The following is a 24,133-nucleotide window of genomic DNA, read 5'->3' as shown; positions in this document are numbered from 1 at the left end:
CATTGCATAACGAAATACTGAGGTGTTTTGTTTTTTGTTTTTTTTTTCTTTTTCCGAAGCCAGCTTAAATAAGTGAAAAGATTATTGGACTCTTTTTTTTCCCCCAAGAGAAGTGCCATTTTGAATTCCATACAGTAAACCTGTGCTAACTGAGGTCTAAGGTGAGCTTTCCCATAAGTTTGGTTTTGAGTTTGCATCTTCATTCAGACTTTCTGCCTCTGGATATAATCCCTTCCTAAACTTTTAGTCATTCCGTTCTCTTCTGTTCTGATCTTCCCTTCCCCGCTTAACACAGAGCATTGGAAGGTTTGTAGCTTGCTTTTTTCAAAAATGCCTGTGATAATACTGTTATGACATCTATTTGAAAATAGAAAAGAAATTGGTGTAGTGTCCTGGCATTAGCTGAACTAGGTAGGCATCCATTCTAGAGCAACAGTCTGCATAGCTCAGAGAACTTAGGCATTTGGGCCCTTTTTTTTTTTTTTTTTTTTCCTCTCTCTCTGTGGTCAGCGTTGAAATAAATTGTGATGTTTTGGTATGGGGAGGAGGAAGATGAAAAACTAAAGCTCGGGGTGATTCACAGGTCTCACCAGGGGCTGTGGGAGTGGCTGAAGAGACCCAAGTACAAAGCGATTCTCAGCCTACCAAGTGTATGGCCATGTCTCCAAAAACCTGTAGTAGCTACTTGGGTTTCTGTAATGGAGCCAGTCTTCTAAAATTATGTCTGTTGCATGTGGTGGAACCAACCATTGGCTTAATGATTCAGCATGTTAATTTGATACAGAACATTTCATCTTGAAAATGTGTGTGGGATAGTGGCTCTGAGGCAGTTGCCAAAATAACATTAATTACTTTTAGGCAACTCATGTTCTAAGGAAAGAACATAAGACCTGCTTTTCAAAACTTTCTGTTCAAAAATTCTCAAATAGTTAACAGAGCTATTTACAGTAATTACCTTGAAAACCGTCAGACTTTTAGGAGCGCCTGGGTAGCTCAGTCAGTTAAGTGTCTGACTTCAGCTCAGGTCATGATCTCGCAGTCTCTGAGTTCATGCCCTGCATCAGGTTCTGCGCTGACAGCTCAGAGCCTGGAGCCTACTTCAGATTCTGTGTCTCCTTCTCTCTCTGCCCCTCCCCCGCTTGTGCTTTGTCTCTCTCTCTCTCTCTCAAAAATAAATAAACGTTAAAAAAGATTAAAAAGAAAACATCACAGTAACCGTAAAGGCAAAAGGAAGTAAAGAACATGGTGATTATTTATTCTTTGCCATTTTCTTTTACTACAACCACATCCTGATGCTTTTTTGATGACTGCTTTCATTTGGAATGTATTCTATCAACAAAACCAATTTTCATCCAAATGAGTTACCAGAATGAGAATACCAGAATGCTTCCTTTTCAGGCTCCAATTGATAGAATTTTCTTTATACTACTTGGAAACTTTTTTAAAGGAGTTATATTGTCATGAATTTGATTGATAAAATTGTTCCTTTTTTTTTTTTTTTTTTTTTGTCCTTGGTTATTGGCTATGGTAGTAAGGAGAGAAAAGAAGAAAAATAGGGCATGCTTGTTGATGTTTTGATGCTAAAGGGAGTCCACATCAACCACAGTTACAAATAAGAATGTAATTCTGTCTATACTTAGGAATTATTTAAAAACAAAGTCTTATGTACTTGCCTGTGGTTTTCTCTGGAGCCACTTCTGTAATGTTTCCAAAGGTGTTTTGTTTTTTTTTCCCCCACTCTATATGCTCGTCCTGGATCACCACTAACCCCTTCACCACTGAGCTTCGTGTCATTTATGGAAAAAGGTCTATCTAAATTTCCCTGAACTGAGCCTATGTGAGGTGCTCACTGTCATCAACAGTTCCTCTTTTAGTAGGTATCCAGAACCTTCCACATGCTCTTCCATCTTCTGGAGTCACTGTTTTTCTTCCATAAAGATGAATTTGCTTTCCCTTTACCAAGACGGTCATCTTTGTCTTGCCTTCTGTTGTCTTCATGTCTCTACATGTTATAGCATTTCTTTATTCTCACAATTTTCTTCATCGTTTCTTCTCATTGGTCATTTTTGCAGGTGTTGCGTCTTCTGGTTTCCAGAGTTGACTCTTTCCCTGTAGCAACCCCTGCATCTTCTGGCCTCATTATAATTTCTCCCCTCTTGCTAGGTCCGTTTCTCTTTCCTATAGGCATGCCTTTCCTTTACACTAGAGGACTAGCCATCAAACATTCAAACACACTGAAATCTTACAAATACTTGATCCTTTCTGCTCCCTAGGAACCTTAGGAAAGTCCACATATGATCATTTTTCTTCTGAGAAGAAGGTGGTCGGCGGGGGGGTGGGGGGGTGGGGGGGATAAGCACCTTGGGTTTTTGGTCACCTTTTTTCCACCTACGTTTTCTCATTATAATGTGATCACCTCTTCTGCTTGTAAAACTGTAATCTGAAGAACCTTATGGAACATTTAATAACTAATATAATTAAGTTATGTCCTCATCCTAAACCTTTGTGTATACCTTCCTTCCTAAAACTGCACATTCGACTTGAAGAACCCTTCATTTTCTTGACTCTTCTCTCATTTCTTCTTTTCGTAAGGGCTCTTCTGTTAGCATCGTATTTTCTTGGTGCTGTGCTTTCTCTCATGCCTAAACCCTTGCTTTCTGAGACTGAATATGATAATTGTGGTTTAAATTCTTAGCTCAGTCATTATCATGTCAAAAATAATTGAAAAATTATCGACTATACTTTAAGTTCAGAGAAGGTAGCTAGAGTTGATGCTTTGGCATTTTGTATAGTGCATTGCACATTGTATATATATCACTTTAAGGATTTGTGCCCAAACTGGAAAAGTTTTAAATAAAGCACCCATTACTTTTTCCTGTTTCACTAATCTAATGCTAATCTAATATTTTATTAATGTCAGACATTAACTCTAGCTTTTTTATCCATATAGCTCTTTTGACTGTATCATTAACAGTGGGGTTGGGCAGTTGGGGAGTCTGCTTCTTAACCCTCTCAGCTTTTTAACAGGAAAATCTGGGCATGCATTTGAGAGAACATGCAGGAGTCAGGAGAGGGACATGAACAGCATTAAACATGCATTTTGATGTTTTATGTTCATTTCTTTTGCACATTGGATGATGCTCATTTAAAAGTTGGTATTACAAGTACAAGTTTGTTATTTCATTCTGAAATAAACTTTAGTGGGGAGTGGTCCAAGATGGCATTCAGTATTACAGGGTCGTGTGCTGTTGTTTTGTTTTGTTTTGTTTTGTTTTTTAATTTTTTTTAACGTTTATTTATTTTTGAGACAGAGCGAGACAGAGCATGAACAGGGGAGGGGCAGAGAGAGAGGGAGACACAGAATTGGAAACAGGCTCCAGGCTCTGAGCTGTCAGCACAGAGCCCGATGCGGGGCTCGAACTCACGGACCATGAGATCATGACCTGAGCTGAAGTCGGACGCTTAACCGACCAAGCCACCCAGGCGCCCCATCGTGTGCTGTTTTTAATAGAGTTTAGAGAAGAGTCAACTTTTATCTGTGAAAAATGATTGCCTCCCCTCCTCCTCCCTCCCTCCGTCTCCCTCTCCGTCTCCGTCTCCCTCTCCCTCTCCCTCTCCCTCTCCCTCTCCCTCTCCCTCTCCCTCTCCCTCTCTCTCTCTCTCTCTCTCTCTCTCTCTCTCTCTCACACACACACACACACACACACACACACACACACACACACACACACATTAGTTATGGTTCTGTATGTGTATAAGTAATTGGACAGATATAGATAGCCATATGGAACAGTTAATTTACATTTCTTTTTATGTGTAGTCAATAGTAAGGCATACACTAATACTTTTCCCCCCAGAATAATGATGATGATATTTTTTTTTATTTTAACTGAAGCATAGTTGACACACAATATTACATTGATATCACATGTACAACATAGTGTTTTGACAAGTCTGCATGTTATGCTGTGCTCACCACAAGTATAGCTATCATCTGTTGATAATAACATTTCAACCAAAATAAATTGCCATTCTCAAATGGACTATTTCATTTGATGGAAGCAAATGGTGATGGGTAGAGAAAGAGGAAAGGAATTTAGGCATGGAGGGTGATTTGAACAGTATAACAGAATAGGAGTGAAAACGTCTCATACTGAAAATGGGAGTGTGATTAGGGTTTTGAGAAACAGAGAGTAGGTTCTGCTTGGGGGCTTTTCTTATACAACCGTAGCCCTTCACTGCTGAGTGACGGTTCGTGCATGGTGCCGCCCCCACCGGCGGTTACCGGTAATCACCACACCTCCCACTCTAAGCCTAGGAAGTGTGTTGGCAACTTGGAATGCCACCTTGGAAAGTTTGCTGATACATGAGTATAAAATAGCATTTATGTGATGGGGGGATAGAACTGAGAACATCAGTTGCCCAGGATGCCGAATACAGGCTGGTTAGAATGACAGTGTACTGAGAGGTATGTAGTATTGATGTTTGTTAGAGGGTAAACCTATTATCACAGCTTTTATTTGCCAAGATAAGAAATAGAAAGGCATTGCAAATTTTAAAATGAAGAGTAGAAGGATACACCAGTATGACAGTGTAATTCTTGCTTGTGTAATTTCTTATAAAGGAAGTTTGAAACTTTGGAGGAAAAAAAACAATGATTAGAGTCCTGTCAAAATATGCTGTCCTTTTTTTGCATGGCAGTGATGATTGAGTAGGAGAGTAAAGTTCCCTGGTCTGTTCGTGTGTCATGCTAAGCACAAGGCCCTGGCTGTGCAGCCACACCAGAGAGGGAAATGCCATTTCCAGAGGAAATTAAGTATTTCTGAAGCCCCAAATCCTTTCATGTCCAAGATAAGTCATGAAGTTGACTGAATTACAGGCTGATTATAATGCATTTTTGCTATAGTGAAAGTAAGGTTTTATGTATGAAATGTATATATATATGTATGTGTGTGTGTATATATATATATATGTATATATATATATGTTGAAGGAGTATGTTTTTTGAATGGTAAGTTTAACTTAATTTGTTTAATAGAGGCATTGATTTTGACTATATTTATTTGCTTAGTTTTTAAAGATACTTAGTTTTTAATTCCCTTAATATTTTCTGTTTATAACCTATTTTCATCTTGTAAATACCAACAGAAGGACCTGGTGGGGTAGCCAAGAGAAAAACTAAGGCTAAAGGTATTTTCTGTTTTTCAAATTAGCCTTGAGTGAATCAAGTTTAATGCTTGAAGATGCATGACATTTTCTAGATATGTTACTGCGGCTACTAATGCTTTTTGGTTTGCGTTGCACCTTTGGTCGTAAGTAGTTTTATTAAGGCATCATTAAAGAATTTTTTTGCCTCAAGCCTATAATTTTAAGTAATTTCCTTCATTACTTTATCAAGACTTTTATAACAGACTTGATGTTAAAAACATGATGATATCATATTGTTCTCTTACATATAAACTTACTTCTGTACTTGCTATCGTGTAATCTAAAACCTTTGTTAGTTTGAATTTTTTAATGACTTCTGGGAAAAAAGGTGAATTCTCCACTGATGGATTTCATTTCTTCAAAAGCTCGGATGACATTGTATCTTAGAGCATAATCAGAGAGAGTGTGAGCAAACTTCTAGTTTTCAATGAAATGAAAACATAGATTTATAATCTGGAGGTCTGTATTTCATTGCTATAGAATTTGTTGTCTTTTCATATTTTAATTCCTTAAAAATTAGTAGACTTGCCAACCATTATATGTAGGCTAACAGCTTATTATTACAGCCTGATTTTATTTATATCCCTGTGGTTTCTCTTGTTCACATATAAATATATATGAATATAAATAATAAATGTAAATATAAATATAAACACAAAAGTAAATATAAATATAGGACATATATGTCCTTTAAGGACAGGGGCATGGGAGCAGTGCATGGTTTTCCTTTACAAACTTGCAATATTCTTTCATGTTCGAGTGCTTGGCCTCTAGTGTTTTTAGTTTGTTTTTTTGTTTTTTGGTAAAACATTAACAGGTGAGACTTTGACTATGTGACTTGCAGGGTTTTGCAGTTTGTATTTTAATTTTAAGATTAGGGAATTTGAAACGTTTTTCACTTCGTATTCCACCTGAATAATTCCCAGGAAGAGAAAAATTATTGCCATTTTATTCTTATGTCAGTAATTAGGAAATAAGTACCCAGTAAAGTATAGTTTGTACTTCTCGAACTGAAGAGGCAAATCCAGCAGTAAGGATTTAATGCTGTAACAAGTGCAGAACCAGATCTGAGAGCAGTGCACGTGTGTTCGTGCAGTGACATTATGTCTGTTACTCTACAAACAGCGTTGAAGTAGGTGAGGATTTGGACAGTTGATTCTTTATGAATGTTATTCTGTATTTTTAGAAGGTTTTGACAAGATTTTCAGGAAGAATTGAGTAACATTTTGTGCTATGTGAATTTTGATGGGCAAAAACATCTCCACATCTTATTAAAGGAAATCTTTCATTTTCTTTGTTTCTGTTTACATGCTGTATAATACAGTAAGCACCTTGCTTCTCTTAAGATTTCCTAACGAGAGAGTGAGAAGCTAAAATTTCCTAATGAGAGAGAGAGAAGCAGCTCTGTTACACTTCATGTAAAACAGGGTGAAAGCGGGTTGGTTTTAGATGAAATTTGGAATTACCTGTATGTTCCATTTATTTGCTCTCTCGCCTGTGAGCATGGATGGACAACATGTTGGCTTGAGCAGCTTTACATAGATTAACAAGAAAACATATTTAAAGGAATACTGATCTCATAATGTTGAATATAAGCAGGCGAAAAATTCTACTTGTCATTTTAAGCACTGTAAGTGATGAACTTAAAATTTCATACTCATGAATATGGGGTTTTTTTTCTTAGCTAAGAAAATTAAATGGCATTTACTTTTTCCATTGGTGCATTATATTTTCAAGGCTCGTAAGCACAAATATTTTAAGGGCATCACTTTTTGTTAGAACTAAAAGTTTTAAAATTCTCTTCGTATGAATACTTGCACGTTACGGACATTTTTTTTGTAATGCTGCCGTGTTCCTTTAATTATGTCATTACAGTTGTGAAATGGGAGTTGCTAACCCTTTGTGCAAAGTACTGCCTTTATGGATGGACTCGATTTTAATAATCTTGCATGTTAGTCTTATCTTAAGTCATAACTTCCCACTGGAAAAATAGGATGGCAAGTTTCTGGCATTTTTTTGATAGTGGATACTTTGTAGAGGTTTGCATCTGTTTTTAGCCGATTGAAAACTAGAGGATTAAAGCACTTTCTGAATGAACATTTCATGTGTGTGGAGAGATAAAGAGCATACGTTTGCACTAAGTTACTGTTTTGTGAATTAAGAGATGCGTTCAATAAACTTTCTTTCCTTTGATTGGAAAACCTGAAAGTTAAAGAACTCACTAAAGAAGAGCCCAAGAAGGAAAAAGAGAAACCCGAGTCAAGGAAGGAGAGTAAGAGCGAAGAGAGAAAAAAGGGGAAGAAAGAAAAGGAGGATGACCGGAAGGCTAAGAAAATTACCGATGCAGATATATCCAGGAAAGAGTCTCCTAAGGGTAAAAAGCCCAGAGAGAAGGAGAATGTGGGCCTAGACAAAAGTGCTAAAGCCAAGGAAAGTAGGAAAAAATCGACAACTATAAAGGATACTTCTGGTAAAATGGCATCCAGAGACAAAGATGACGTGAAGGAAGGTAGGAGTTCTAGCAAACATGCACACTTGGCAAAGGGAAATAACCAGAAAAGGAAGAACTAAGAGCTGTAATGTCATCATCCCAGGAAATGGCAATCTCATCGTCACTTGCTGCTAAAGGGCCTGGAAAATTTAGTATTGCACCGGTTGGGGAAGATGTGTCCCATCGCCGTTGAGTTTATTTGTTGGTGCTCAGTAAGGAAGTTGTTTGAAATTTAGAGACACTGTCTCATGCTTCTCAATTTAAAAGATGAAGCTTGTAAAAACCGTGTAATAAAAATGTGATGTAATAGCTTCTGTTTTTATTAATTTATTGATCATGTATCCAGATAAATTGTATATAATATGAATTGTAGTGAATTTATTAATCGACTGAATACTTTCATGGGAGTTGAGTAAGAACGTTAAGATTTTGCATAGTACATACATGCCAAGTGGCCTTCAGTTATGACAGATGCTCAGGTAGGAGCATCTTTTCTCCCTTCCTTCTTTTCTCCCGTCATTCTTTGTCTTCTTTCCTCGTTTCCCTTCTGGCTTCCCTGTTTTCCTTTCTTCTTCACCTGCCCTTCTCCTTCTCCACTTCCTTTCTCCTTCCTGACCTCTCCACCCCTCCCCTCAGGCTCCTGTGGCAACCCCCCGAGTCCTCTTCCCAGGCGCCCACCCCCACCCACCCACCCCCTGTTTTCGGGGGGGCTGCCCCCTCCTCAGGCTCTTCCCTGGATTCTCCTTTCCCTTCTCCTCCCCTTTCCCTCCTTTCAGGTCTCTCCTCCTCAGTCTTTTTTGGCTCTTTTCCTGCCTCCCTCATCCCTCCGTGCCTCCTCACTCCTCAACCTCTTCTCTTCCTGCCAGTCCTGCCCGCCTTCTTTTGTCACCCAGTCAATACTTAGTGCTTCCGGTGTGCCCCATACACTGCTCTAAGAACTCTGGATACACTTGTGAATAAAAGAAGGAACTTGATTTAGAAGACCAATTTTAGAGCGCTTTTATTTATGGTATCTTTACAGACCCAGAAGAGTTACGAAAAGACTACGTGTTTCAAATTAGGATATACTTTCATTTTATGTCACACGGTTTTATAGTTATTTTGGTGGAACACGGCATACATTTTCCATGTTTGATTGTATCATTGTTTACCGTTTGTGAGGCGCTGCCAATTTGAGATCTAACTAGAGGTCAGAACTTTGTTAATCAGAAAATATTTAATAAAATGAAATTTCAGTAAGAGTACATTTCTACAAATGGTTTGTGCTGTCCTGTGCGTGAAGTCTTAAATCTTTAATTGTAACCGCTGGTGAGATTCAGTTATGAATTAGAGAAGAGCAACCTGATTTGTTGTAACAGAATCAAAAGTGCTGCCACAAAGGTTTTATTTTTCTTTTTTAATAATTCTTCAACTTTGTCTATGAAGAGCTGAAAACCAGAGAATTTGACCTAATGGAAGACATTTCAAATAAAACATGAATAAGCATCAGTGCAAGTGTTTCCAAAAATACTGTGCACCTTTTTCTTGTATACTTGCACCTTTCCTGCTTAAAATCAACCACTTGGACATTTAGTTGACAGAAATTCCCACTGACAGAAGTACACAGCGAGGGGGAAATCCTAGAGAATACCTGCTGTAGCTAATCCAGTCCTATTATTTTCTTGTTCAAGGACTACGGCCCAAAGAAATTGTAGTGAGGGTTTCGTTGTTTTTATCGATTCCCGGAACATTGTAAGCCACACAGGGCATTTTATGACTCATCTGGTTGGTGGATTCAGGGGCTGGCTTCAGGTGAATAGATCCCAAATATGGACCTATCATCAGACCTGTTGCTTCCTAGCTTTTGTCTCGAGTCTTAGCTCTGCTGATGCTTTTCCTGGACTTTATTCTAATTTTTTTTTAATGTTGATTTATTTTTGAGAGAGAGAGAGAGAGAGAGGTGGAGGGGCAGAGAGAGAGGGAGACACAGAGTCAGAACCAGGCTCTAGGCTCTGAGCTGTCAGCACAGAGCCCGATGCGGGGTTCAGACTCACAAACTGAGAGATCATGACCTGAGCTGAAGTCGGACGTTTAACCGACTGAACCATACAGGCGCCCCCCTGGACTTTATATAGAGTAGCTACAATTTGATGAAGAAGACAGCCCTCAGAAAGCTCCAGACGCATCTTTCTAGTTGCGCGGTCCTAGTGCAGAGAGCAAGTTTTCTGAAATGGCTTGGGAGGAAAGTCCGGAAGAATTGCAGCCGGGCCTGGTTAGACCTGGTGACCGTTTGTGACCATTCCTGTAGTCGGGGATTAGTCCTCCCAGGCTGACTCCTGTGCACAAAGCTGTGGCTGGGGGTTGGGTTGGGTCCTGCTGAAACCCTATGAAATGTTTCCCCCAGGATAGAGGGTGTCTGGACACTCCAACTGCGCACTGAGCAGAACAAGAAGCAAAACAGATACTCATCACACACATAAAGGTTACACCATCTTAAAAACATATCTTGATGTTAGATCATGCTGCTAAGATAAATGGATTGATTTTTTAAATTTATGTCCCAAATTTTAAGTGTTAATTTTTCTACAGATTGGTGTTTTGGTTTTTTTTTCCCCTTCCTTGGAGAAGGGCTGGTCATTACATTTGCATTTACTGAGAGCATTCTAATAATTTCTACCTTGGGTTTTGAAGGACAAAAGTGATACAGGATAAAGTATATAAATGCTGAAGTCTAAGAACGTGAGTGGGGAAAAAAGTCTTAGAATAACCTAATCAACATGAGTGTGTTCACGTTACCTGTTGCTCTTCAGTAAAGTGCTTAGAAATATCTTGCGTCTGGGGCGCCTGGGTGGCTCAGTCGGTTAAGCGTCTGACTTTGGCCCAGGTCATGATCTCACGGTTCATGAGTTCGAGCCTTTGCGGCAGGCTCTGTGCTGACGGCTCGGAGCCTGGAGCCTGCTTCGGATTTTGTGCCTCCCTCTCTCTCTCTGCCCCTCCCCAGCTCATGCTCGCACCCTGTCTCTGTCAAAAATAAATAAACTTAAAAACATTTTTTTAACAAAAAAAAAAATATCTTGCTTCTGCCATAGCTTTGCTTTGCGTATCAGCTCAAGAATTAAATGGAAATGTCTCTACTGAACACATTTCAATATATTTCGAGAGCTTTTGTGAGCTGGGGATGGATTTATTTTCTTTACTCTTTTTTCTTTCCTTCCCTTTTGTTCAGCAAATAAAGGCTGCAACTGAATTTTCTGAAGCTGAGGTCACACTTCACCCAGCTGCATTGGCCCTCACCATTCACCTGAAACTTTCATGTGGGAGAAGCTTTTAATGGGCTTAAAACGGTGCTTGCACTCTCAGTTTCATTCATCTTAAAATTTGGTGTGTAGTTATTTCTATTTTCTGTTGCTTCATATTATCTAAGGGTAATTAAAGCTAGAAAGGTTGTCCTTTTTAAAAAGCCGCCTAAACATAGGGACAAAAATTTCCTAATGTAAAGTACCTGGGAGCCAGAAGAACCCCTGAAGAGTGAAAGTGAGATACTAAGAAAGTAAGTTTATTTTGTCATATCACAAACAAAATTTCTGTTTAAATTACACTATGAGATGATACTTCAAATTTCAAAAAATGACATTCCTGGCACATTTTTCCAAACGTCGTATGATAGTATTTCACGTGTGAGTGTCACAATCGCTATAAAGGTAAAGATGGCCAGTTTTACAGAAATATTTGAGAGCCGATCAGTATTCCAAGGATCTTTTTTAGTCTTCAATACTCAGATTCCTTTTTTTGAAACACTTTATCATCATTGATTTTTTTTCTTCACGTATTGTGACATCACAATAATGTCTGCCTCATTTGTTAAGGACTTTGTGTGTGAATTTTCATTTTTGCTAACATCATTTGTAACCAACTTTTTGAAATCCGACTAGTTTTTTTTACAAGATTTTCAGCTTTACTTTGTGGGTGATTTGCATTGTGTATGTACTGTCTTCTCAACGTTGCACAGTCAGGGAGAGATTGATAAAGAAATTGGTATGAGCATGAATGATTGAATTAATCCAGGAGGATTAATTCTGTAAGTAACTGATTCGTAGGAAATATTTTACAGTGTTATGACCTCCTTAGTCATACAACTCCGTCCCTTCAGGGTCTCATAGTGATCATGTGAATAATAAGGACTCCCTATATGCACTTCCACTAAAAGAACAGATAAAGGTCATACACAAGTATGATTTTCAATTTTAACTGTTTTAACTGTAGAGTCATTTTCTGTGAAATGGGTCTGATGGCTTGGACTACATCTCCTGGCTTTGGTTCCTTTCTCCTCTGTCCTCCACTATTCCCCTCTCCTGGAATAATTCTCCATTGGTGACAGTTCTCCAGATCGATAACTTGGATTGTTTCACTATAAAATGCACCTTGGAAATACTGGGTTTCCTCATTTGTGAACTGAAGATAAAACCTTTCCTTCAGGTGGCTGTGAGAACTAGCTGGTATTGCATATGCATAAAGAGCTGGCACGTTGTGCATTTCATTTCCCCCAGGTTCTAGCTGAAGAGAAAGTTTTTGTTCTTCGGAAACTGAAGGGAGCGGTGTTGTGTAGCAGATCTGTAAGCGTTTTGCTCATGGAAATCTTGTTTGGGGTAATCTGAAAAAATACCCAGTGACAGCCTCCAGCCTCTTGTCCTTCCTCCTCTGTTTGCCTGAAGATAAAACCACGTGACCTAGATGTTTATTACCTGTTTGGACATCATTTTTACATAGAGAAACCAGTTGTCACAAAAGCTTCAATCTTGTAAGCCCTGCACAGCATGAAGTTACCTACTTTTCTTTGTTCTCATTTCATACCTCATTTGATTTCACTTTGTGAGTATTTATCACTCTGTATTAGCATCCGTACCTCATAGAGTTCTGTCATTTACTTCTTCCTTGGCCTCAAGCATTACTTCTCTTGTTTCCCAAAAGGTTAGAGGAAGACATACAAAGCTTTTGTGTCCCTTGTGACAATGGTATAAATAGCCATGTGCTCTGTCATCTCTCTTTTGCATTTATTGATTCATTCAACAAATAATCTGAGTGCCTGCAGCATAGCAGGCTGTGCCAGGCACCAGGGATACAGGTGACGAGGGGACTGCCATCCCTGCGGTGAAACGTGAAATAAACAAGGGGCTGAGAAAGAAAATAGTGCAGCCGGAGCCAGCTGTCGCCACCACTTCCCGCTCTTCACCTCACCTAGAATGTGTTCCCGACTCAGTGGCAGGCCACCTTCCACCTCTGCTGCAGGATCCAGCTGAGTCATCACGTCTACACTGACTTCTTCTGTGATCCTCCCAGGCGGTGGGACTGTGTGTCTTCCCTTTGCCGTGCTCCTTACTTCACTTCATTCCTGGATTTTGCTTTCTACCAGCCTGATTTATGCCCAGTACCTAGCAGAGTAGTGGCTGAGAATAACAGGCATTCAATGTGTGTTTATTGGATGATGAGCATCTAAAACACAGATCATTTAAAAATATTTCAGATCTGTATATACTGGTGACTAATATTAAAAAAAATTTTTTTTAAAGAAAAACTTAGGCATTTCTGCAGTAAATTGCAGTAGGCTTTAACCACCTTGGAAATTGCTGGTGGCTGTGTTCATGTTGTGTGCGTGTGTGCAGGGAAGATGGTAAATACGCTTTCTTTTTTTTTTTTTTTTTTTTTTGGTTTATTTATTTTTTGAGAGAGTGTAAAGGAGGGGCAGAGGCGGGGTGGGGGGGGACTCCCAAGCAGGCTCTCTGCTGATAGCACGTAACCTGATGCGCGGCTTGACCCACAAACCGTGGGATCATAGACCTAAGCCGGAATCGAGAGTCAGATGCTTATCCGGCTGAGCCCCCCAGATACCCCGGTAAATTTACTTTTTTAGAAGAAATGAAGGGAGAAATTAATTTGTGGAAAAAAATGTATGTGTATTTGCTGGTTTTAAATTATCTCCTTTAATTCTTAAAACCCTTCTGAGGAGGTAGTTGTGTTCCCTTTACACACTTGGGGAAACCCAGTCCTGTCGGTGGGAATGTGCCCAGGATGGGATTCCAGGGGAAACAAGCGACAGCCCTCTTGATTCACAAACCCGAGCTCCTGGGGCCATCTCGCGTTGCAGGTGTTAACGTGAGTCCACTCCGTTCCAGCCTTTGTGGAGACCCTTCAGTGGCCCTGAAACCCAGGCTCTTGGCAACCCTTTCGGCAGTTTTATTCTTTCGAGGTGTAGGTCATCCTGTCCCTGCAATCTTGTCTCTATCTTGAGTCGTGTGAAGATGCGTTGAATCTGGAATGGCTCTTACTGTATATCGTGGGGCAGCTCTTCTGGTTTCTGGCAGTGTCAGAATTTTGATGGGGCTGAGGTTGGGATGCCTGCTAAGATCTGTGTTTGCTGATTACAGAAGCCAGGAGCAACAGCGACAATTAGCACGGTCAATCAGTATGTGCATCTTTCTGGCTTGTTGATTTTCCGGAGTATTTCTCATGTTCCTGTACCTGTTAGGATTATTCCTGGGATATATTGATTTATACTATTAGCCTACTCGTGTTTAAAGAAGCAGCAGTTCTGAGCTCTTCCCCTTGAATAACGGCAGCTGGTGTAACCTGGGTCGGTGAGACCAAAATTTCCTTCAGTCTGTGCACTACTGAATCATACTCCAGAGATTGATAAATCAGTTTTTTATTTTTTTATTAAAAAAAAATTTTTTTTAATGTTTATCTTTATTTTTGAGACAGAGACAGAGCATGAGCGGGGGAGAGGCAGAGAGAGAGGGAGACAGAATCAGAAGGCTCCAGGCTCTGAGCTGTTAGCACAGAGCCCGATGCGGGGCTCGAACTCACGAACTGCGAGATCATGACCTCAGCCGAAGTCCGACGCTCAACCGACTGAGCCACCCAGGCACCCCGATAAACCAGTTTTTTAAAATGTCTTAGCTTTTATGGGCTAAGTGCCTGAAGTCCTATGAAGCACAACACTATTTGTGGTTCTTTCTTTCCCACATTTTGCCGAGGAAGTGGTTTGTGTAGAATTCTTCACAAAAAACGAATCCTTCGTTTTCAGTCAATGTGAATAGCTCCACGATCCGGTGGCCCCAGGGCCTTTCGGATTCGCACACCCTCACTCCTCTCTAGCTGCATGGGCCCCATGGCTCTTCCCCACTGCCAGCATCTTGCACACACACCCCTCACCCCCAGCTGAGGAATTTGTACTCGCTGGTCCAGAGCCTCATCTGGAGTACTCTCCCCCAGTGGGAGTCACAGGGCCACGTCCCTGGCTGCCTTCAGGAATCTGTTCACATTTTATCAACGAGTCCTTTCCTCATCAGTTCGCTGGAGATAGCCTTCCTCCTCTCCCTGATGGCCTGGCACTCCCTGCCCCCTGCCTTCCCCCATCTAATATGTTCTAAATATTTCATGTTTCTTATTTTTTAAATCGTTCCCTCCCTGTAAGAGGTAGGGCTTTTCAGTTCTCATTTTCTGTAGAACAGTGCCTTGCATCAGTAGGTGCCAAATAATTGTTGAATGAATGAACGAAGGCCATATGCAACTTAGTAAGTTTTAAACTGTTAGCGTATTTATGGGAAGAAAATACACATTTCCCATTGCTGTCAGGTGTACTGGGGTAGCAGGGAATGAAGTAAGCGAATGTTGGGCTAAGGTAACTGTCACATAATCAAATTTGCTATGAATGCTTGATTTAAAGCGCTCACGTCACCTTTTATAGCTTCCATTTTGAATGACAATTGTAGGAAAATTATATGTTTAATAAATGCAGGCACTTTTTATTTCCTAATTTTTCTGATGTGCCCGAAGAACTGAAAACGAGGTGTCTTTTAAGGGAAACAGTTGCTTTTTCAAATTGTGCAGGGGCTGGTGTGGTTACTTGCAGCTAGATAGTTACTCGCGGGTGCCACGGCCGTCCTGTCACTCTTGCCAGCGTGGGAATGGACGTGGGTTCTGGTTTGACTGTTAAGTGGAAGGAGAAGACTGCTGGAAGTTTCAGCTTCTAGGAAAGATTTCCTCAAGCCCCAGAGAGGCAGAGCAAGAGGTGGGTCTTTGCTTCTGGACACCCTGGGGTCCGAGAGAGAAGCTTGCCGCGGGGGGGAAGCCCCGACCGGCGGTGGGAGGGTGAAGCCAGCCAGCGCCCAGAGCAAGCCCGCTCACCCCCGCGCTCCTCCTGAGAGTACATAGTGAATTTCCTCCTCCCCCGAGCCAGTGTGAGTCGTGTTTTGTTGTCTGCAGCCCCAGGAGCGTCAACACTGATGACAGTCATTTCATAATGTAACTTTGAGTACTTATTTCAGTGCGATCTCCTTGCCATTTGTACCTCACAATAAATCCAGTTTGAATACCTTTCCTTTGATTCTGAATTGACCGTATGTGTATTTTTTTCTTGTTTAATATTTTGTTTACTTTCTGCCTTAAAATCTTATATGAGACCTGAAATCTTATATGAGACCTGTATCTGCCACTCATTCGTGGACTAAAATGGATTTGGGTGGCAGTATAATTTCTGGAAACACCAAAATGAAAGCTTGTATGGCTAATTCTTCCATATGAGTTATCAAAGTAATAATTAGTCTAGAGTGTGTACTGTTGTTGTTGTTTTTAGAAAGTTTTTTAGGGGTCTGGGGAAGGATATGTGTTAATTTGATCCTCAGCTTTTTTGAAGTTTACAATATTGTTTATTTTTGCACTGCTTTCACCTCTGGAAAAATAGCTGTGACCAGGTATCGGTAAATTTAGAACTCAACTGCCACTTGGGGCAGAAAAGGAAACTGCACAGTATTTTCTCTTGTTATGTGCTTTTGCTTTCTCCTGTGGTTTTACCATTTCAATTTTAGAGACAAATAACTCCAGTTGATGTAGAGAAAGCTGACAATGAGGAGAACCTCATGGCTAAATACTGGCAATGCTAGTAGTTTTCAAACACTTTTCACATCATAAGTTGTTTTCAAATGAAACTTCACAAAATCCAATAAGAATGGGGCTTTCAGGCAGTTTAAGTCTCTGTTGTTTGGTGGGGAAATATTTCCCTGCTTATCGAACCCATGGAGCACGATTTGAAACCCTGCTACCTAGAGGATCAGTGAAGAATGACCCGTGATTTCCCATCCAAAGTGAGATGCTCTTGAGGGCAAGATACTTACACTAGCACAACAGACTAACCTGGGACTGTCCCGGGCAAATTAGGCCCCTGGTTCTGCAGCAGTGGGTTCTAGAGCCCAGATAGGAATCTCCTTGCTGGTAGTAGTAGGAAATTGTTTCGGATCCCCTTTCCCACCTTTCGCTTGTCTAGTGTAGCTGAGGAGCCCTGGTCCCACAGAGGATGTCTGCAGTCATCGGTACCGGCAGAGCAGCCCCACTGTGGGGTGTGTTCAGCCCCTGAGCTGTTTACCAGGCACCTGTTACGTGCCAGGTATGTTCTGAGGTGCTCAGGGTTCCAAGGTAAGTTACAGGATTCTGAAGGTTTACCCTGTTCATTCAGCAGAACGTAGCAATGAGTAATAGTTCCATACCTGTTCCATTTACTGTTGGGAGATGCAAGAATGGATTATTTAAAGGCGAAAGAGCACGGGAGTTTTCAGTCCTGAACTTGGAATTTGAAACGTGATGTGTTTTACTAACAAGGCCTTCATCTCTACCCGCCACGCCCCGAAGTGGAACGTTTGGGATCCGTGGTTACTTGTGTATTATCCCTTTGTTAGAAGTCCCTATATAGTTAGAAGTAGAACACAACTGTGTCCGTTGGTGTTTGTTGTAATAGCCTTAGGCTTTTCGTGTAAATAGTGTGGGACATAAGTACCTCAAACAAATATAAATGGTGAGGTAGAGTCCTGTGTATCTCTGTCTTGTTCTCTTTACGATTGGGGAGAAGAAGGTGGGAATCGTGTTTTTGTCCATGAGAGAAAAATAAAGACATAAAAAGGGAACAGTAAGGAAAAGTTCAAGTAAGGAAAAGATCAAAAAGCAAGTAAAAGACACTGAGAATCTAGCAGACTACAGTAGCGGATGTATATTAGACGTGGTATGAAGTGCTCAACGTTGGCAAAGTGCCTCTCGATTCTGTACTGACCTTTTCACTCTAGACTCACAACCCACTTCCTCCAGGAACAGTTGTTGGTACAAGAGTCTCACTGGGGGTCGTGAAGAGCCAGGATTTGGGAAGTGGAATCGACAGACTCTTGAACCCTGTTTAGCTTTCTAAAGGGTTGTATTCAGTTGAGGACTTATTTTAATGTTTCACATATAAAATGTCAAAGAATTAATTTGGTCTGGTAGATTTTAGACTGGTGTTGACTTTGAAATCAGCTCTCATGTTAATTTACCCTGATGTTTTATTTTCCTTAAGACATTAAAAAACTTTGTTTTCATATCTTTTAGCTCCTTATAGCATAGTATGATTGTAAATGGTACCTTTAGAAGGTTGTAAATAGTTATGTCTGATTTGTTCTCATTTTTAACTATAGGTTTCAAGAAATTATACATAAATCAAAATATGGCATACAAACCAATAACAAAGTTCAAGTGTAGCTTAGTTGTCTTAACTGCTGGATTCAGAGCTCAAGCAGCAATTCATTAATCATTTCTGAACACAAGGAGCTTGAACTATTGAACTTCTTTTGGCAAGTTCAGACATGACTGTTTAAGAGATTCGTGAACATCGAAGCAATGATTTTTTGTTTTATTGTTTTTAAATGAAAGGTTAACTTAGGTAAAGAGATGTTGAAGGCCCATGTGAAGTTAAAGAGCATACTGTTTTCCTACTTGGGTTTTTAAGCATTTCTACATTTTCATGTGGTATGTAAAGTCTTGGAAACTGAGTTATTTGTACTATGGATGAAGTGTTTGAGAATATTGTTTTTCCTGGTTTAATATGTCAAACGAAAAAAAAAAAAACTTAAGTTAACTTTGTGACTAAAAATGCAGGCCTTAAAGAAAGATCTGCTTCAAAGCCAACAGTCCCACCGGAAGAAGCTGAGCCATACCCTTGGCTGGGGGAGCAGGTTTCCGAGGGTTCAGGTAAGCTCACCTCTACATCTGACCCGATGGGCCTCGGCCTGCCAGGTGTCCAGCGTGCAGTTTCCAGAATCGTTTTACCCATAATTTGTGTCACAGTGTTTATGGAATAATGAAGTACTTTTTCTTCTTCTCTTCTGAGATTTTGCAGTAAACTTAATGTTTTCTACTAAAATACTCAGGACAGTTTTAATTTTTGAGATCAAGAATCCAAGGCCCAGATGGGTGCTTTTTGCCTGAGATGGCACAGTTCAGAACATCCTGAACTAAATGCTAGGTTTCTTGATTCCAGTTCCAGAACTTCTTAAAATGAAAGTACCATTAGACATGTAGTGTTACACGAGTTTTGCCGTTTGTCACATGGTCTAGTAGAAGAGGCCTATGGGCTCCCATTCTTTGTAATACGGGAGTCTCCTTTCTACATCAGAGACTTCCCAGACCTCCATACGATGGTGTGTGAGGCCTGGAGTTACATCCACATGAACTCACAGATTAATTTAAATACCTCCTTAAGTCACCCAAGCACCTATGACCCACAGAATGAAAACTCCTAAAATCTGTGAATCAATTGGCAAATGAAATTTGAATCCATTACTAGCATTTCCTGTTTATGCGGTGATATTGATTACAAAGTACTATTTAATTTCTGCGCATTTTCTGTTTACCTAATAATTCTCCAAAATTTGGTTTCATTTCGCCACCTACTGGAAGTGTTCGGTATGACACTCCATGTTTACTGGCAACTGAAGTGCTGTGGCTGCTTTTATCACCGCGGATGAATAACGTGTGATTTTCTCTTCTCCCTTTTAAGATCAGTATGCTTCTCTGATTTTTTTTATTTGTTCAAATCATAATTCCAGGAGAATTTACTGCCTCCCTCCCATTTCTTTAGAAGTACTGCAATCCTACCCTAGCTCTGGAGCAAAAGTGCTAATTTAAATGTGTCTTTGGATTTAGCATCTCAAACATTACTTTGTACTCAATAAAGTTATACTTTAAAAATCATGCTTCTTAAAGGTAATATCTACTCTGAAATGTTGTGCTATTTCTTTCTGCTTTCTCCTTTCCTTTAAAGTTTATTTATTTATTGGGAAAGGGAACGTGAGTGGGGAAGGGGCGTAGAGAGAGAGGGAGAGAAAATCCCAAGCAGGCTCTGCACTGTCAGCACAGAGCCCGATGTGGGGCTGGACCTCACGACCTGGGAGATCATGACCTGAGCCGAAACCAAGAGTCAGACGCTTGACCAACTGAGCCGCCCAGATGCCCCTCCTTTTAAAATTTTTGTTAACGTTACTCTATATGGAGAGAGAGAGAGACTGTGTGTGTGTGTGTGTGTGTGTGTGTGTGTGTGTATGTGTGTACACGCATGTATAAATATATATTATCTGACCACTTGTCCTAAATCCATCAGGTTTCAGCTCATAATCCTTTTCGACTTCTTGACAGTGTTTGGTTTAGTTTAAATGTTGCCGTCTCAACCTTTCTCTTGTCTAGGTTTTTGGCTTCTTTCTCTTCTCTGTCTACCTATTCTACAGATACAAGTACATGCTTCTCATTAAAACACAATAAAATAAACCCCCTCTCGATCTCTACAGTACTTTCTATCTGGCCTCCGGTCCGTGTTCTTGCCGTACTAGCCAGATTTTTGGAAAAAGAATCTGCAGTTGCTTTCTTTGCCTTACTTTCCACTCAGTTTTTAGTTCACTGTAATCTAGCTTCTGCCTCTACTAATCCTCCCAGAGGAAAGCAGGAGCCTCATGGAATCATGGAAAGATGAAACAGCCTGGTGCACTCACCAAGTTCAAAGCCAGTGCTGGTAGCTGGTGATTCTGGGGAGGCATGTGAGAGCTGAACTGCGGAGATCTTGTATTCTGTTCCAAGGAGTTAGATTTTCATCTGTTTGGGCAGAGGAAGCCGCTAAAGGGTTAAGCGAAGGAACAGGGCACCATAGTCCACTTCTGTTACTAATATTATATTCTATGTGGATGCCGCTGTCAGCAGTTATAAAACCGGGAATTGGTTAGGAAGCTGTCATGGGTACTGTGAGAGGCGAGGAGGGAAAAATAGAGATTGGCAGGCCCTTCTGTAATTCTATGCAAATGCGTATATAAATGCTTTGTGACATACAAACGTCTATAAAAGTAGGAGGTACTTCTTGTGCTTCAGGAATGGTTTACAAAACCAGTGTGATTAGCATAGTAGGTTGTTAAACTTTTTTCCTACCTGACGTTCAAATGAGCTTACCCTGTTTTTGTCATTGAGGATTAACTTGTCAGTATAACCGCTGTGGTTGGCATTATTTCACGTGACAGCATTCGGGATGCCACGTCTCGCCAACTTCAGTTTTCTGAACATGGATGTTTGTTACACAGAAAATTTATAATAGTGTCAGTGTCGTTATGGCTTCTTGTGTGTGATGTTGTAATAAACCTGATAATCCAGTACGTGCCGTGGTGTTGTCAGAACGTCGTTACTGATATTGTTCATTTTTGTAATTTCTGTCTGTTTGCATCTGTGGATCTGTCAGATGGGCTTCTCCAGAGCTGCAAGGATTATCAGTTACAACGTTGGGTCTTCCTTCAGCTTTGGGGAGTGGTCAGCCAACCCTGCCCCTCTCCGCCCTCATACCAGCCTGGGGCCTCACTTGTCAGGGCAGACGGTGGCCGACCATGCATGCACTTCAATGCGTGGTGACCTCGTCTTCCACATTTTCATCTTTATTTCCCAGAACTTCCCCCCCCCCCTTTCTGAAAGCTTTGCCCATCCCATTTTCTTCATTTTATCATTGCTGTGAATTTTGTTGGTTAGAAACTGAAGGAATTCCACGTGGGGAGGTTTTTATTTAACATTTATATCTGCTGCCAAAATAAAACCAATCTTACATATTTACCACGTTGGCCAACATGGAGAAAAAAGTGGTAAACTGACACAAAAAGGTAGCATAGTTGATTAACCAAATATCTTCAACTGCATGTGTCTACATGGATGTCATGTTTCACGTTCTTCATTCACGTCTAGAGTTTTTCTACTGAGTTATGTTTTGTAATCATTTCAGGACCTCAGAATATTGACGATGAAGTACAAGAACAAATTCAGTCCCTTCACCATGAGGCAGTGTATACAGAACATGGTATGAATTAAAATCTGTTTTCTCATGAATTGCTTGCTGACATAATGGTTAATTCCATAGGTGACTTGGACTTTATTTTTAAATGTGAATAAGTGAGTGTTTTTTTTTAAATTATCAGAGGGCAAGTTGTTTTTAAATGTTTTATTTATTTTTGAGAGAGAGAGAGAGAGAGAGGGACACTGTGAGTGGGGGAGGGGCAGAGAGCGAGGGGGACATAGAATCCGAAGCAGGCTCCAGCTCTGGGTTGTTACCACAGAGCCCAGTGTGGGGCTCGAACTCCTGAACCCTGAGATCACAACCTGAGCAGAAGTCGGATGCTTAACTGACTGAGCCACCCACCCGCCCCAAGGGCAAGTATTTCTGAAAGAGCACTAGACTCACTTTATTTTACCTCGCCTTACTGTTAAGAAACGTACTGCATAAATTTTAGTAAGGAAATGGTAGGGATAAATGAGACTAAACAAGTCCAGACCAGTGAGACATCAAGAACAGATGGCAGGAAAGGGGAGGAGGAAAGTGGAACAGAATCAGGCAGGCGGTAACGGGCTATCTGGGTGCTGTCGTCAGCCTAACTCTGCTGCACGCTTGGGTGGTCGCCAAAGCAAAAGGAGAAATTTCTTAATTATATGCGTCATATTTCCAGAGAGGAAACGAACACGCCATCTACTTAGAGGATACCAAGCAGTATCCTAGCTCTTACATCTCAGACATTTCTTAGGTACAGTCCTGTACAGAGAATATTGATACTCTCGAAACCCATGTTTTAAGATTTTATGAGACCGCTTCTTGAAACATCCCTTGATAAAAGCAGAGAGGATAACCCCAAGATGTAACTCACGAAGGGGTTTCCAAGAGGGCAGAACACATCGTATCCCGATACGCCTAATGGTTTGGTGTGAGCTGAAGAGAGTCCTGAAGGAAAAAATTCTGTTTCTTGAAAACAAATGCGGTCCTCTATCATTGAAACTCTGCTTTAGCAGCTCTGCTAAACTGTCTTAGTCAGTCTTAGGTGTTTGGGGTTCCATGTAAAGCAGCCCATCCGGTTCCGTCGGTGCTCTGCTGGGGAGACCAGCTTTGGCTGAGTTGTGTAGGTTTTTGCCCCTTGGCTGTTCGAGGTCTAGGAGCCTGTGTCCTTTCATTAGGAGGTTCTCCTCGGCTCGGAGGGTTGCTTTACCTGAGCACGCACCTGCCTCTATCAGCACACACAAGCTTTCCCTTCCTATGTCTTTTTTTTTTTTTTTTAATTTTAACCTAACCTAAGGATGATGCAGTCTAAATAAATAAGTGACTTCCGTCTGATGAGGTAAGTGCTGTAGTGGTGAAATGTAAGTGGCTCTGTGCACCTTGCCTAGACTTTGGGGTTAGCAAAGGCTTCTTAGAAGAAGTGACATTCTGACTTAGTAGCTGGAGGATGGAGAGCGTAGGGCTTCGCCAGGCGGGTGTGTAGGGCTAAGCGATGGGCGTGGCATGTATGAAAGTCCAGAGGAAAAGAGGACCCCAGAGTAGTTCAGGGTGGCTGGCACACGGAGTTACATAGGTGGAGAGCGACTGAGAAAGGGTGTTTGCACTTGATTCGGAGAGTAAGTGAACATTGGAGGGTGTCATGCTTCTGTCTGCAGCGTGAGCACACGTGGGGGGAGTGTGCCGGGGTGGGGGGTGGGGGGGGATGAGATGGCAGGCTGCACTGGGGATCCAAGGGGCTCAAGATGGTCACTCAAACCAAATTTAGCCACAGCTGGGGAGAGAGAAGTGTGGGCAGACACAGTAGACATTTAGGCAGGTGGGTGTAGGAAGCCAGACAGAAGGGGAGCAGTCAAGTCTCCCATGCCCGGGTTTCTGGCCCCAAGCCTTCCTCTTGGACTTATTCTCTTCTTTATTTAGGAATTCACAGAGGCCGTGGCCGTACATGTTTTTTGTGTTGTTTTTGAGCCTTTGTGTACAGCCCTGTCTCTCCTCTGAGCTCCCAGTTTATCATATCCATTTGCATGTTTTATGGGTGTCTCAGACTCAAAATGTACCTAAGACAGAATTCTCGGTTCCTTTACATTTCATAGTTCTCCCCTCACTCCCCCCCAGATTTTGCTTTTCTTCCACTCTTTTGTATTTTAGGTAATGGTCTCCCCTCCCCTTAGTAGCTTAAGCTAAAAACCGGGGTGTTTCCTTTTTTTCTGTCTCCTCTTCTCGCCTCCTGTGTAAGCCCCGGGCAGGTCCTGCAGGCTTTGCCTCCAGCACGTATCTGGACTGCAGTGTGTCAGCGTCACCGTCCCCTCCTGCGTGACTGCTGC

The 24,133-nt window shown here is 41.1% G+C and overlaps 1 protein-coding gene across 8 annotated transcripts in view; it reads left to right on the top strand.

Moving 5' to 3' along the window:
• ASPH (aspartate beta-hydroxylase) overlaps positions 1–24,133 on the top strand; it is a 223,330-nt gene that overhangs the window by 52,476 nt on the left and 146,721 nt on the right. For 5 of the 8 annotated variants that reach the window (XM_053896187.1, XM_019421265.2, XM_053896188.1 and 2 more), the window contains 2 exons: positions 18,629–18,721; positions 21,774–21,848. In XM_053896187.1, the coding sequence (XP_053752162.1) occupies positions 18,629–18,721; positions 21,774–21,848 (168 nt within the window). Of the gene's footprint in view, positions 1–5,148; positions 5,191–7,417; positions 8,944–18,628; positions 18,722–21,773; positions 21,849–24,133 lie in introns of those variants that run through there. The other 3 variants (XM_019421263.2, XM_019421262.2, XM_019421264.2) reach the window with 1 other exon arrangement.

This window comes from Panthera pardus, unplaced genomic scaffold (genome assembly GCF_024362965.1).
Source record: "Panthera pardus isolate Hobbes unplaced genomic scaffold, ASM2436296v1 HiC_scaffold_7, whole genome shotgun sequence".
NCBI lineage: Eukaryota > Metazoa > Chordata > Mammalia > Carnivora > Felidae > Panthera > Panthera pardus.
This window is presented reverse-complemented; position numbering and strand designations above follow the sequence as displayed.